The 13190-nt window shown below is 42.8% G+C and overlaps 1 protein-coding gene across 2 annotated transcripts; it reads left to right on the top strand.

Moving 5' to 3' along the window:
- On the top strand, positions 1 to 11296 carry KCTD21 (potassium channel tetramerization domain containing 21). 2 transcript variants are annotated; one of them, XM_066572306.1, is made up of 2 exons: positions 1 to 44; positions 8354 to 11296. In XM_066572306.1, exon 2 carries the CDS (start codon positions 8384 to 8386, stop codon positions 9164 to 9166), a length of 783 nt encoding a protein of 260 aa, XP_066428403.1. In that variant the 5' UTR covers positions 1 to 44; positions 8354 to 8383; the 3' UTR covers positions 9167 to 11296. The 2 variants fall into 2 exon arrangements, with proteins under 2 accessions (XP_066428403.1, XP_066428402.1); XM_066572305.1 differs by lacking the exon at positions 1 to 44 and adding an exon at positions 1769 to 1962.
- The last annotated feature ends 1894 nt before the right edge of the window (positions 11297 to 13190 follow it).

Genomic DNA, 13190 nt, shown 5'->3' with positions numbered 1-13190 from the left:
GCCTCTCGGCCAGCGGCGGAGCTCAGCGGCTGGAGGGGGCGCAGGTCGGTCCCCGGCGGGGCTGGGGGGGATCCGCCCGGCTGGGGAGCGTGGGGAGGGCCGGGGGCACCCCCAGCGGAATTCCCCGAGAGGGAGGAAACTGAGGCACGGGGAGGAAGCGGGGACCTGCGGCCGGGAGCCGCGCAGCTGGTCCGCTGTGGGATGCGGGAAGGGCGGGTGAGCCCCTTCTGAAGGGGAATTTGGGGTTTTTTTAGCATTTTGAGCTAATTCAGTATTGTGAGCGCCTGGCTATGCAGGGAGGAGCCGTACCTCCGATTGTCCCTAACAGGGTCGGGTTCAGCGCCGCTCTGCAAACTTTGCACATTCCCCTGCCCCCTTCCAATGAAACATCTCCGAAATTTAAGTATTCACAGCGAATCCAAGCCCTGTATGCCCACACCTCGGACATGCAGCCAGCTGGGTCCATCTGGGTGATGGGCTCCATATATGCCTTCCAGAGGATCTAATTTTGGGTGATGCCTACCTTGTTAGCGTGATTTCTGAGTGGGTTTTGCTCTGGTGCGGCAGCATCCGTACTGGGAATTAGCCGCCCTCTAATTGCAGGGATGCTCTGGAAACAATGGTGTCAGTGGGAGATGAGGTGGAAACTGGATTATTGAACCACCCCGTGTGTCCATCAAGCAGGTGGTGGCTACCACGTGCGCCGCGAAGTTGTTCAGGGACAAAATAAAGTGCTCCATGAGGGAAATAAAGAGTATCTGGAAGATATTCGAGGCATACGAAGTGATACTTAAATGGGTGCTGGGAGAGGACATTGAAAATCAGTGAAAACCTCCGCCAGAACTGATATATTATATTGGACTGCACAAAGGGTTCCATCAGCTTGTAGGGAAAAGTGGTGCTCCCACTGCTCTGAGACCCCAAGCAGGCTCCTTTCTGACAGGCGGTGGCAGTGCCCTGCCGACCATCTGCAGCACTGCCCACCCAGCAGCCTCTGAGCCTAGAAGTGTTGAAGGTCACCAGGAGAGTGCTGAGCACTGCACCACTTGGGCTTTTATTCTCCAGACCTGGCTGCAGCCGCATCGCTGTGGCTCTGCGCTCCCTCTCCCCCTCCATCTTGTCGTCAGCCGTTCTCCTTCGGCAGCACTTAACCTTCTTTTCACTCTCCTGCTCCCTGCTGTGCGCTGCTGCTTTTGTTCCTCTTCTCCCAGGAGTAACCTGACCTTTGCTTTATATCGCTCCTTGCTTTTACTAGCTGGGCACCAGCTCTATTTCCCTACCTCCGCCTCCCCACCCCTTCTCTTTATGCGTAAATTCAGCATCTGCAGAGAGCCTACGCGAAGCCTCCTGCATCCAGTGCATCCCTAAGCAAGCAGCCCAGGAGATGCTCAAGGGCGTGGAGGTGCAGGTTTGGAAAGGGATGAGCACACACGATCGTACCCACAGCAGACCGGGGCTGTTACAAAACTCCCGTTCACGCTTCCCCATCCCTCCTGCGGCTTACTGGCAGAACAGCACTTCTGTGCATAACAAAGCAGGGTCAGAAAATGAAATATAAATTAAATATAAATAACTGGCAGATAAGCAGCTGCGCTCCGAAGGTGGATAGTCAGTATGTCTGTCTCCCAGCATTGCAGCCGCCGGCAGATCGATAGCAATTCAGTCGCAAGAGAAAGGAAGGGTGACCCGTCGCTTCCTGCCTCACGCCTGCCGGGAATTTGAGTCCCCTCCCAGAGCTTGTCGCCACGTCCCCCGTGCCAGCCTCGGGGTGAGCGGCCTTTCCCCAAACGCCTGCTGGAAATTTCCAGAGGCACCACAGTAGTCCGGAAACAAAAAGCTGCTGTGCGGCCCCGCAGGCGCTTCATTTTGGGATCTGTTGCTGCTGGCAGGCACGCCATGCTCTGCTTCACGGACTGAATTTAAGCCTCTTACGTGCTGCTCACTTGGAGGGGTTCATATTAAGTAAGTGTCCAAAATCAGGTGGGTCCGTTCTGCAGCGATGGGAAAACATGGGATTTTCTCTCTAAGATTGCCATAAATAAGCATATAGGGTAGAGAGACTATATTGCAAATGTTTAACCTTCAATCGTAAAGGATGAGCTGAGCTAAGTAAATGTGCATCAGGGATATATGAAGGGAGGGGAGAGTCTATCCTTGCAAAGGATTTTGTCCAAAATTCTTCCTAAAACTCAGCTCTCATTGGTGCCTCCTGTCTGCTGAAAGCTGGGTAAGTGGTTAGTTGAGGTGTGGTTTGTTGGGGTTTTTTTTTAACCCTTAAATACTACTTTTTGGTTGTTTCTGCCCTCTCTCTCCCTTTAGTTAGTTTATTATTATTTTTATCTTGTCTTTAAAGAGGTGACTTCTAGGCTTCAGAGTGTCTTGTTTGCAGCCCCCATAACACAGAAAGGCACGAGCTTGTAGGGTTTGGATTTCCTCCACGAGGTTGTCCCCTTGAGAATGGACGAGGCACAGAACTGTTCTGTAGGTAGAGTTGCAGCAAGTGTCATGGGCTTGGCTGTGTCCAGGTCTGGAGTTCTCAACTTTATGAGGGTTTGTTTTTTTTGTTTGTTTGCTTGCTTGATTTCTCAGGGCTCAGGTGTTTTGTAGAAACTGGAATTTTTACTTCAAACCAAAACGTGAATTTCAGTAAGACACAGTGGAGCAAAGTGCTACATGCCAGGTGTGGGCAAAACCCAAAGCAGAAGGAGCTTCACACAGGAAGGAGCATCTTTGCCTGATTGTGTGTTCCAGCTAATATGCTCTAATGGAGCAGACTGGAGCCCCAGCAACAGCCATCTTTTGCTGAATCCCATTTAAAGTCTCCAGCAGCCTAACAGGTGCCCAGCTATTTCTTTTTTCATACTTCTTTCTGAGGTGAAATCAATCCTACCCCTCCCAAGACAGAATTACTTCCTATAAAGCACTACCTGATCTGTCTCTCGTAACATTTGTCTACTTGATGTGGCTTTCACCAGCTCTCTTGGGCAATACTCAAAAAGCCAGAGAGGTTTTTAGTCTGGCTGCTCTTCCTGATGCTTAGCAGAAATGGTCCCTGGCTTGCTTTAATTCTGTTGCCACTTAGGCATCATTCATTGCATCAGACTAAATAATTAATTTCTTTTTTTTTAATTTTTCCTTTCTTTTTCCTGTGTGTATATTTTGCGGTACATTGTTAGTCCTCAACTACTTCTTACAGCAGCTGCACATATTTCAGTGTCTTAAATACAGATTTTCCAAGTTTTGGTTGTCGAGGGATATTTCACAGGTGAGCTATTGAAGGCTACATGATAAAATTAAGCAGCCATGCAATACTTTAGACATAAGGTTAGGAGGCACGGGTACAGGCTACACAGAGAATCTGTGGCTGCCCCGTCCCTGGAAGTGGTCAAGGCCAGGTTGGATAGGACTTTGAGCAGCCACGTCTACTGAAAGGTGTCCCTGCCCATGGGGTGTGGGTTGGAACAAGATGATCTTTAGGGTCCCTTCCAACACAAGCCATTCTTTAATTGTGTGATTTCATTAAATTAAAACCATTAAAAACAGTGACTTTGTAATCTTGCAGCAAAAACTCTATTTCTGTAACAGCATATGTTAACTTGTATTTCAGGAGATGCTACAATGTTAATGCTTTAAAAAAATAAATTAATGCTTTTAATACCACATGTAAGGGCTTCAGAGGCCCTAAGCAGCCTCTAAGATGGACTTTAAAAACCTTAACAACTCAACATGATCCTCTTCAACCAAATTACAGATTGTTCTTGCTTTGCTGTTCTGTGTTTAATTAATCTCATAATTAAATCCCCTGAATGATACTAGGATCAGCCGGTTATCCTGATCTTGGGCATTGCCTCTGAAATCCAGAAGGATTGATTAATTTTCCTTCCCTGACATTTTTAAAGTGAAATGTGTGTTGGCAATCAATTTCTTTTCCCAATTAAAATCCTGTTTAAAATTGTCTATATATATATGTATGTATATATGTATATATAGAGAGAGCTGTGGCTATCTTTTGACAACCATATAAACATATCTATAACTTTAGACTTTCTATTAAACTGCATTCTTTTTGCTAAAAAGGATAGGTTACAGTTGTATGTATTTTTCAGTGGTTAAAAACATAGTAATATTTGTGCCATTTGTTTACATTTTACTTAGGTTGGCAAATCATGGTTGATGGGGTTTTTTTTGTTTTGATGATTACTGTACACTTGCGGGTTTTTGCCAAATTGGGTGAAACAGGCACTCAGTTAAATTATGTATACAGAATTTTATTTATTAGCTAATTAAAGTGCTTTTAAATGTTACGAATACAGGAGAGGGGAGAATAAGCTTATCCAAAGCTGTTCTACATGCAAAATGATTATGAAACAAAGTGGTATGATGATAATGGTTCTAAATACTTGAGGGCATTGATCAGTGAAAACAGTTTGCTTTTGTTATTTTGCATACTTGCACACCTTCCTGCTGTGTCAACCCCCATCATTCTCCCAGTTCCTTGCTGAACTAAACTCATGGGGTAGAGGGTTGTTGCAGAAATGTTCTCTATGCAGCTGTTGAGGATGCTCCTAGGTGTAAAACCCAAGTTGAAATTTACAAGCTGTGGTCAATTGAAATGCCTAGATGCTGAGACAGCAGCTTCAGTTTGGGAGTTTGACTTTTTCATAAAGCTGACCATGCACTGCTGGTTTCTCTCAATTTACATCATGCAGTAAGATCATGACTTTAAATCAAATGTAGACTTTCCTCCCCTCCATGATATTAAAAGTGGTATTTAAATACAGGTTGCTCTTAGAAGCACAAAATAAATCTTGTGTTCTTCAGCCAAATTTGCATCTTCATGTGTCAAATTAGATCTCCAGCTGACCTAATTTGAGTGAATTTTAAATGCTGCTTGGGGAGGAGCTACACAAAATACTTTACTGTAATTTTCTGCTTCCAAGAACCATAACCCAATTTGTACTTCTCCTTGGTGACAGGTTATAGAATCATACAGTCATAGAATGGTTTGGGTTGAAAGGGACCTTGAGGATCATTTAACCTACCCACCCCCGCCCCCCCCCCCCCCCCAAATCCCATGGGCAGGGACACCTTCCACTAGACCAGTAGCCTCCCATGTCCAAGATCAGAACCTCTTGGTACCTCCTCTTTGTGGAATCTCTCCGAGAATAAGTGATTTTCATCCTGCATTCTTGGACAACCTTTACATTGCATTAGTAAAGCACGCAGGGCTTGAAAAACCATGCTGGGGGCTGCAAATGCTGGTTGAATGATTAAAGAGAGAAAACTTACAGCCCATTTCATTTCAACTTTTACAGGTTTATGAAAAACAGTTTTTCATAAACACGTGTTTAGGGAAAAAAGCAGCAAAGACTGACTTTCCCCAGCTACTCTCAAATATGTTGGTTGGTCAATGCACTAAGTCCAGGTTGATTATAAATCCAGTAGACATTCGTGCTCATTTGTGCTCATGTTTTTTGCTCTCCTGAGGTTTCCAGACTATCTGATTCATCTTCACATTCTGAGGATATAAACCTCTAAGAAATGGGATGAATTAGGTAAAAGAAGACAATTAGGAATGACAGCTGAGGAATAGTTATCCTCCAGCCTTATCCATGGGCAAGATGTTTACCTTGTTCAATGTTTAAAATTTAATCTAGTTCAGGGCTCATGGGCAGGTTCAAAATCAGAGCAGGCTGGTGTCCTGGGAGAGAGAAATCCAGTCTGTATGGGTCTTTAGAATGCAGAATAGCCATAAGCAGATGGGCTGTCCAGGGCATGTGTCTGAGCAATGCCCAAAGGTGGAAGAGGAGCAGGGCCCACACACTGAGAGGCTCCCAATCTCCATACTACTCTTCCAGCTCCAGAGCTAAGGCTTGGCTTGATTTCTGATGCTGTTGCCACCAGCATAGATACAGTCTTCCGCTTCAGAGAGTTCATGTTACTGCCATATTTTGTTGGCAACATCCCTTTTGCACTGCTGATAAGAAAACAGTTACAGGAGATTTAAATGTTATCTGTTCAGATTGGACTGAATCATCTGCCTCTCATTGAGGCTATCAGTGAGGTGTTGGATCAGAGTAAACCTGGGATGGATGATGAGCTTGAAATGAAGATTTGTGTCTTTGGACTGCATGGTGGTCTTTGGGTTGTGACTCTTGACCATGAGCTTTGCCAAGTGATGCTTTGTCACAGATACATCAAGGGAAACATCTTGCTCTGTGTTTGACTAAGTCTGGCAGACAGCTTGAGGAAAAACTCTCATGGTGTAAATAAGCAGGCATGGGCTCAAAAATCTGAAAGCTTCACCTATGAAGGAAGAACAGATTGTTTAGTCTACAGCAGCTTGAAGGGCAGCAGAGGTGGGGAGCAATGAACATGGCTTTTGGAGTCACTATCAGTCCTGCTTCTACAGGCTGTGTTATTTGTAAGGAGATATGGGGAAACTTCTGCTTGATGAAATGTGAAAAAAAGTAAAATCCATTTTAGGCTGCTTTTGTGAATGCCTGATTGTTCTTGTAGCAATGCTTTTGCAGACCTTCAATATTGCAAGTCCTTCAGGGAACAATCCATGGCAGCCACTCGTGCTACAGAATTAGATCAGTTGAAGCCTCCACATGATCAGGTTTAAACAGGTCTTGACACTAAATTTGGTTGAAGTCTTCAAGAGTGGGAAGTATGCTGAGACTACAGTGCCAAGGGGAGTTTAGCACTGGAACAGATAGGGATTTTTTCTGGAGTATATTTGGCTGAGGTTAGTCACAAGGATGGTCTGTGGTCATCAATGCATGTGTTGTTGTGTTGGCCTATACATGCATTTTTATTTGCCAGTTTTGCTGGAAGCATGGGACTGAGGGATACACAGGGAAAGCACTCTAGATTTAGAGATCTGCATCTTTCCATTATTGTCCAGTGGGATATAGGCTGTGTGCCAAGAGCTAAAGAACAAAGTGGAATGTTAGTCTTAAGAAGTTAAAGACAGGCTCTCCTTTGACCTCTTAATTATCTGCCCTAGGTTGGGCCAGTTTTTCTCAGCAAAATGTGCTGCTGTCTAGAGGTGTATTTGTTTTAGAATGCCATTTGCAATATTATCTGGGTTTTAGCAGCCATGAAAGAATTGATATTCCAGCAGAGATGATCTTCTCCCTATCTGCATTTTGCTGTGACTCCAGAGCTGATAATAGTGGGTAGTGTCTATAATTATTCCATTACTAGTTAGGAAAATGCCTGCACTTAAGTTCAATTTTAAGGGAGTTGTTTGGCAGATTTCTGTTGAATTGCCTTAGTTACTACAGCAAGAGCTACCTCCTGCCTCTGTAAGCAAACACTGTGGGTTTCCTGCTGAACTATTGATTAATTTAGATTCAGCAAACAAGGAAAAACAGGTTTGCAGGTCCTCAGGTAGCAGGAATAATGGGCCACCTGCACAAGACAGCTGAGCTGAACTGCAATGGAGACAGCTGCACAGCTTCTTTCTTTTCCCTTGCCCCAGTGCTGGCATTAGTCCAGTTCTAACAGACAGCAAAGCATGCTGAATAGAAAATGTTGTGTTTTCTCCCTAAACTGACTCACTGTGGGATCAAAAGAGTGCCAGAGGTGGCATATGGGAAGAAGATAGTATGGTGGAGGGCAAGGGGAGGTCATACATGCCCCTTCCTATGGCTTAACTGTGCCTTAAAATCACATCCTTAGTTCATGTCAGCTGATGGCATGAAAACAATGTCAACTGAAATATGGCCCCAAATAATTACAAAATGTTTTCTAGGATAAAGCACAATGGAAGGAGAAAGTCTGGTGATTATTTTTAATGAAAGGAACCACAGACTGTCGTGTGCTTACGGCAGCAACTGCTGTCTGGCTCCCTACTATGCTGACTGCACTCAGACATATGTCAGGGGATTCTGCTGAACTGCTTTGTTACTTTAATCATAGCCTCAAACACTATGGAAAATGTTGGATTGTGTCAAGTTCTTGTCCTTTTCTTCTTTGCACCCTCTAAATTCTCTGTGAGGGAAATGTGATCATACAAACCCAGAACACTACTTTGAAGTCAGCCCTCATTGTAGGTATTGGTGGGAGAGATTCACTTTTAGAATAATTGTAAAGGTTTGGAAGAATCATGATTTCTGGCACTAAACTGAATTAAACAAAGTCCTGTTCAAATCTGTTAGGAGAAAAAACATCCTTATGCTTGTTCTCAATATACAACCCCAAAAATAATTTCTCACTTCTAATTTCTATGGTGAATTCTTGCCACATGGTTACTTTATATATATTTAGTACTATTTATCCCTTTTACAAAGATTATTGCAACTAAATGTGTGGTGTTGGATTTTTTTTAATTTTTTTTTTTTAGAATTAGTCCCAGCACTGTGACTTTTCCATCATGTCAGAACCTATCACGCTCAATGTTGGAGGAAAGCTCTATACCACCTCTCTGTCCACTCTGACTAGCTTTCCAGACTCCATGCTGGGGGCCATGTTTAGTGGGAAGATCCCAACCAAGAAGGACAGCCAAGGCAACTGCTTTATTGACAGAGATGGCAAAATCTTCCGCTATATCCTGAACTTTTTACGAACTTCTCACTTGGATCTTCCTGAAGATTTTCAAGAAATGGGCTTACTGCGACGGGAAGTAGATTTTTATCAAATTCAGCCCCTGATTGAGGCCTTGCAGGAGAAAGAGGTAGAGCTTTCTAAAGCAGAGAAAAATGCCATGCTCAACATCACCCTCGATCAGAAGACCCAGACTGTTCACTTCACTGTCCGAGAAGCACCCCAGATTTACAGCCTGTCTTCCTCCAACATGGAAGTGTTCAGTGCTCATATCTTCTCCACGTCGTGCCTGTTCCTGAAGCTTCTTGGTTCCAAACTGTACTACTGTTTCAATGGAAACCTTTCCTCAATATCCAGTTACCTGCAGGACCCCAACCACCTGACCTTAGATTGGGTTGCAAGTGTGGAAGGCCTTCCCGAAGAGGAGTACACCAAGCAGAACTTGAAGAGACTTTGGGTGGTGCCAGATAATAAGCAAATCAATAGTTTCCAGGTGTTTGTGGAAGAAGTGCTGAAAATAGCCATGAGTGATGGCTTCTGCATAGATTCTGCTCATCCACATACTTCAGATTTCATGAATAATAAGATTATTCGCCTAATTCGGTACAAGTAGGAATGGCTGTTGTGGTGATAGCATGGAGATAACACAGGTTCAGTGTTTCCCTTTAAAACACACAGCCTAATTCAGAATCATGCTTATCTGGATTAAGAGTCACTAACAAGGAGATGATTTTCCTTTAATGTACTTACCAATACGACCTTCCAGAATATGTACATATTCCAGACAGAAGCAATATTGTCTAGCGCCTGAATTAAGGACTGGCTCTGTCTCTGCCTCTGCCTCTGACCTGCTGTACAATTCTGGGGAAAATCACTTAACTTCTGTCGTCTCTACGTTTTCCAGTTGGAAAATGGGTGATCCTTAACCCGCACTGCCAGGGAATGCGAGAGTTCAGTACCCGTGGTTTGGAATGTATCTGGAGAATGGATGCAGTGAAAGATACCACGGAGCTGCAGTGCAGTAGACAGCCCTAGGAGCACATTTGCCATGCCTTGCTGTATCACCTGTGCAGAGCATTCAAGAAGCTTTGGATCTGCGGAGGAGAAGCCTTCCCACATGCACTCAAGACAGCTGTAAAGGACGGTACAAGTTGAAAATGACCGAGGGATCCCATCTCTTTGGGTTCAACAAAGGATTTCTGTGAAGCTGGCTTGGGGTTTTTTCTCAACCCTGTGTGGAAGCCCCTGCTTTATTGTGCTTTAGGGAAACCCTGTTGGAATAATGTGACTGGCAAGGAAGCCACAGAAGAGAGAATGGTGTTATTACAAACCAAGAAGATTAAATTTTTACTTTTACATTCCAAAGGCATCCGAGACAACTAGTCCTTTTCTTTCTCTTATAATGGTAATAGCTGTCTGGAGGATGCTGCTGAAACTTTCAGGGGAAGACAGATTTTGGGGCAGAGGCCCCCAAATGTCTTCTAAACATTTGAGCCTCTTTTGGGCATATCTCCCTTCAGCAGTGCCTGGAATGCATGGGATGCTGTCTGGGTAGGATGGATTTCATTTGAAAAGACAACATTCTCACCAGGTTATACCTAATATTTTTCATTGCAAAAACAGAGGGTCATTTTTCCTATTCTGGTTCATTGAGCCTTTTTTTGTCTAATATCTTTGTGAAATGGTCATGTCACTAAAAGAATTTTACCTGCTTGTTTGGGTTCAGTGTCAGCTTGCCAGAGGGAAAGCAGTGGGAAACCACTACACACCTGGTCTGTGCTGTAATGAAGATCATAACTCACTAGCTGCATGTTGTCTCTAAACATCATTTGTGCCACATTCAAGATGGTTCTTTCTTAGCTAATTATGTTTAAAAGTATCTTAACTGTATTTCCCAAACCAGATTGTTATGAGTGCATGAGAGGCCCTCTGGAACTTTTTCAGGTATCTTTAATGAGATGGAAGGGAAAATGCAATAACTAAGTTTTGCATTTAGAGGCTTAGTGCTTCCAAAGGTTTCTAGCACAGGGCTGCAAAGCTCAGTAATGCGCATGTTCTTGTTTCCCAAAGCAGCTACTCTGTTACACTAAGCTGACCTGTGAACAAGCATAAAGAAGCTTTTTTTTCTTGTAAAAAGCCAGTGTGATCAATATATTTCTGCTGTCCCAAACTGTGACTGCATGCTCAACACAAATCAGCATGCTCATGGATAAAATGCACATTCTGCAGTTGTTACAAACCACTGCCCTTTGTCTGACTTAGTGCTAAACCAGCATGATATACGTGGGACCATGTTGTCAGAAAGCACTGATTGGGCTTGAAACCCACTTCGGCTTGAAGAACCACTAAACGTGGCAAATTTTGTTATTTTGCGGATTGTAAACAGGATTTTGTGACCAAATTCCAGTTTGAGTCACCATGTTGTTCTATATTTAGTTGCATTAGGAGGAACTCTTTCCTTTTTCCATCCCAGTCCTGAATTACAAAGCATGAGCTGGCTGGTCAGCTGGACATTGACAGGGATGATCTGTGCTGGTAATACGATTATGATCTGTAAAATGAACCCTCTTTCATCAAATCTGTGACTTGAAACAGATATGCCCTTGTTGAATTTATGATAACAGAGATTTTGGGGACTGTTGACGGTATTTCTTTTTAATCGACACCCTTGAGAATAGATTTTAAATGATCTGTAACCAGAGCTCTTGTATGTCATGACTAAAATAATACCAGTAGAAATTTGTTTCCTGTCACCTTGAGTTTATCCAAAGGTAAGAGCAGTGGGCTTAGATCTCATTTGGAAGGGGCGGGGGGGGGGGGGGGGGGGAGGTGTAACCTACACCCTTTAGAGCTCAGGATCAGTTCAGCTCCATTTATTTCAGCAAAATAAAATATTCCATGGGAGAGTTGTATCATTACTGCATTTTTCTTGGTGAAAGACAAGTAAGAGGAGTTGGTAAAAGGAGAGAACTGGACTCAGATCTTCACCTCGAGTACTTTAACCCATCATCTGTTATGCAGAAGATGAACAAATTGAATACACATTTATTTGTGCTCATGCAACTAAGTCAGTAAAAGGTACAGCTGGCCCCAGATCTCTGTCATTTATTAACAGATATTGAGATGCAAAATATCTCGATAGATAGATAGATAGATAGATAGATAGATAGATAGATAGATAGATAGATAGATAGATAGATGCAAAATTTCCAACCACTACAAAGACATGAGTGAAGCTATGCTTTGGAAGGAACAGAAGAACCTAAGGTACCTCAAACTTGCTAAGCACAATAAACATCCTTAAGTATGAGGTACTATTTATACTGGAAATGGGCGGTAAGTGAATCACTTGTGATTGCAGTCAAACATATGTTCTACAAATGCAGCTGCTATTTCAAACTCCACACTAAGCTCAATTTATAGCTGCTCCCGAATTTTGCAGTCTGTGAGTTACGATATAATGACTGTTTATAGGAGCATTCTCTCTCCAGACCATTTGTTTGCATTTTATCTGAATAGCTGTTTTTTGTTTACCTTCTTTTTCTGAGCCCTGGAAGTATAACTTGCTTTTTTTTGCCAGTCAACAACACTGATAATGATTCTTCTCAAGAGTTTTCCTGAATTAAAGAGAAGCAAACATGCACAAAGCCATGCTAAGTATAGCACAACCCCATCACTAGTCATGAAAAGCACTTGGCATTTATTAGCAGTAACATCTAAAAATTATTTCACTGCTGAGTGGAATATTCACTCTCAGAACAAACATTTTTTTTTTCCTGGAAAGGATCTAGTGACATTTTCTTCCCTTAAAGTTTTGTGTTTTCTTCTCTCTTGGTGCATAACTCCTGATTCTGCCATATGCCTGTCTCTCTCAATATCTTAGTGTACAAAATGAGGCCAAGCCCTGCAACTTTCTTTTTTTTAATGACCTCATTTTTTATTTTTTTTTCCTAAATGACCACTGAATAGAGTGTTCAGTAGTGTTAGAGGAGAAGAATACCAGTGTCAGGACAGATGATAAACAAGGTTTTAGCTGTAGTCTAATGGCATTCTCAGATCTGGACGTGTGCATAGCACAGTGATATTTCTTACATGGCAAAAAGACTAACGAAGCATCTTAATGGACTCCAGAAAGAATCACTCATGGATTTCTTTGTATTTTTAAGCTTGGTATCTCTTAACTATCTAGCCATGTCCAGTTACAATGATGAGACTGATACTGTATATAAATAATAAGAGATACTTAGTTTTTACAGCTGTTATAGGGAGGAGTTGATGGGAGGAGTGCTTGTTTCTGCAGGCAGTGGCAAAGAAATAAAAGAAGTAGTTGTAAAAAGTTAGCTCTGAAAGAATTCACATTAACAAGAAATCCAGGATTTAGAAGGAGGAGAATAAAAATATCTTGATGTATTCAGGAAAAAAAAAAAAAACCAAGAACAGCAAGATAACAATGGAGAGAAAGATTTTGCTACAAGAGTCTGTGATTAGAATGATTCACTGGTCCTTTCCGTTTTAATCTCCTATTATCCACTTTAAATACGGATCATGCCAAGACTTATGCTAGTAGCTTCTTGGGAGCAGTCAGCTTTGCTTCAATTTGCATGTGCTTCAAATCACCAAGCATTTGCACTGCTGTA

Source organism: Molothrus aeneus, chromosome 2 (assembly GCF_037042795.1).
Source record: "Molothrus aeneus isolate 106 chromosome 2, BPBGC_Maene_1.0, whole genome shotgun sequence".
NCBI classification, from domain to species: domain Eukaryota; kingdom Metazoa; phylum Chordata; class Aves; order Passeriformes; family Icteridae; genus Molothrus; species Molothrus aeneus.
The sequence above is the reverse complement of the archived record's forward strand: the minus strand, read 5'-3'. Positions and strand labels throughout refer to the sequence as shown.

What these genes read in the sequence shown, in the direction of transcription:
- KCTD21 (XM_066572306.1), top strand. Translation starts at nt 8,384, where the DNA reads ATGTCAGAACCTATCACGCTCAATGTTGGAGGAAAGCTCTATACCACC.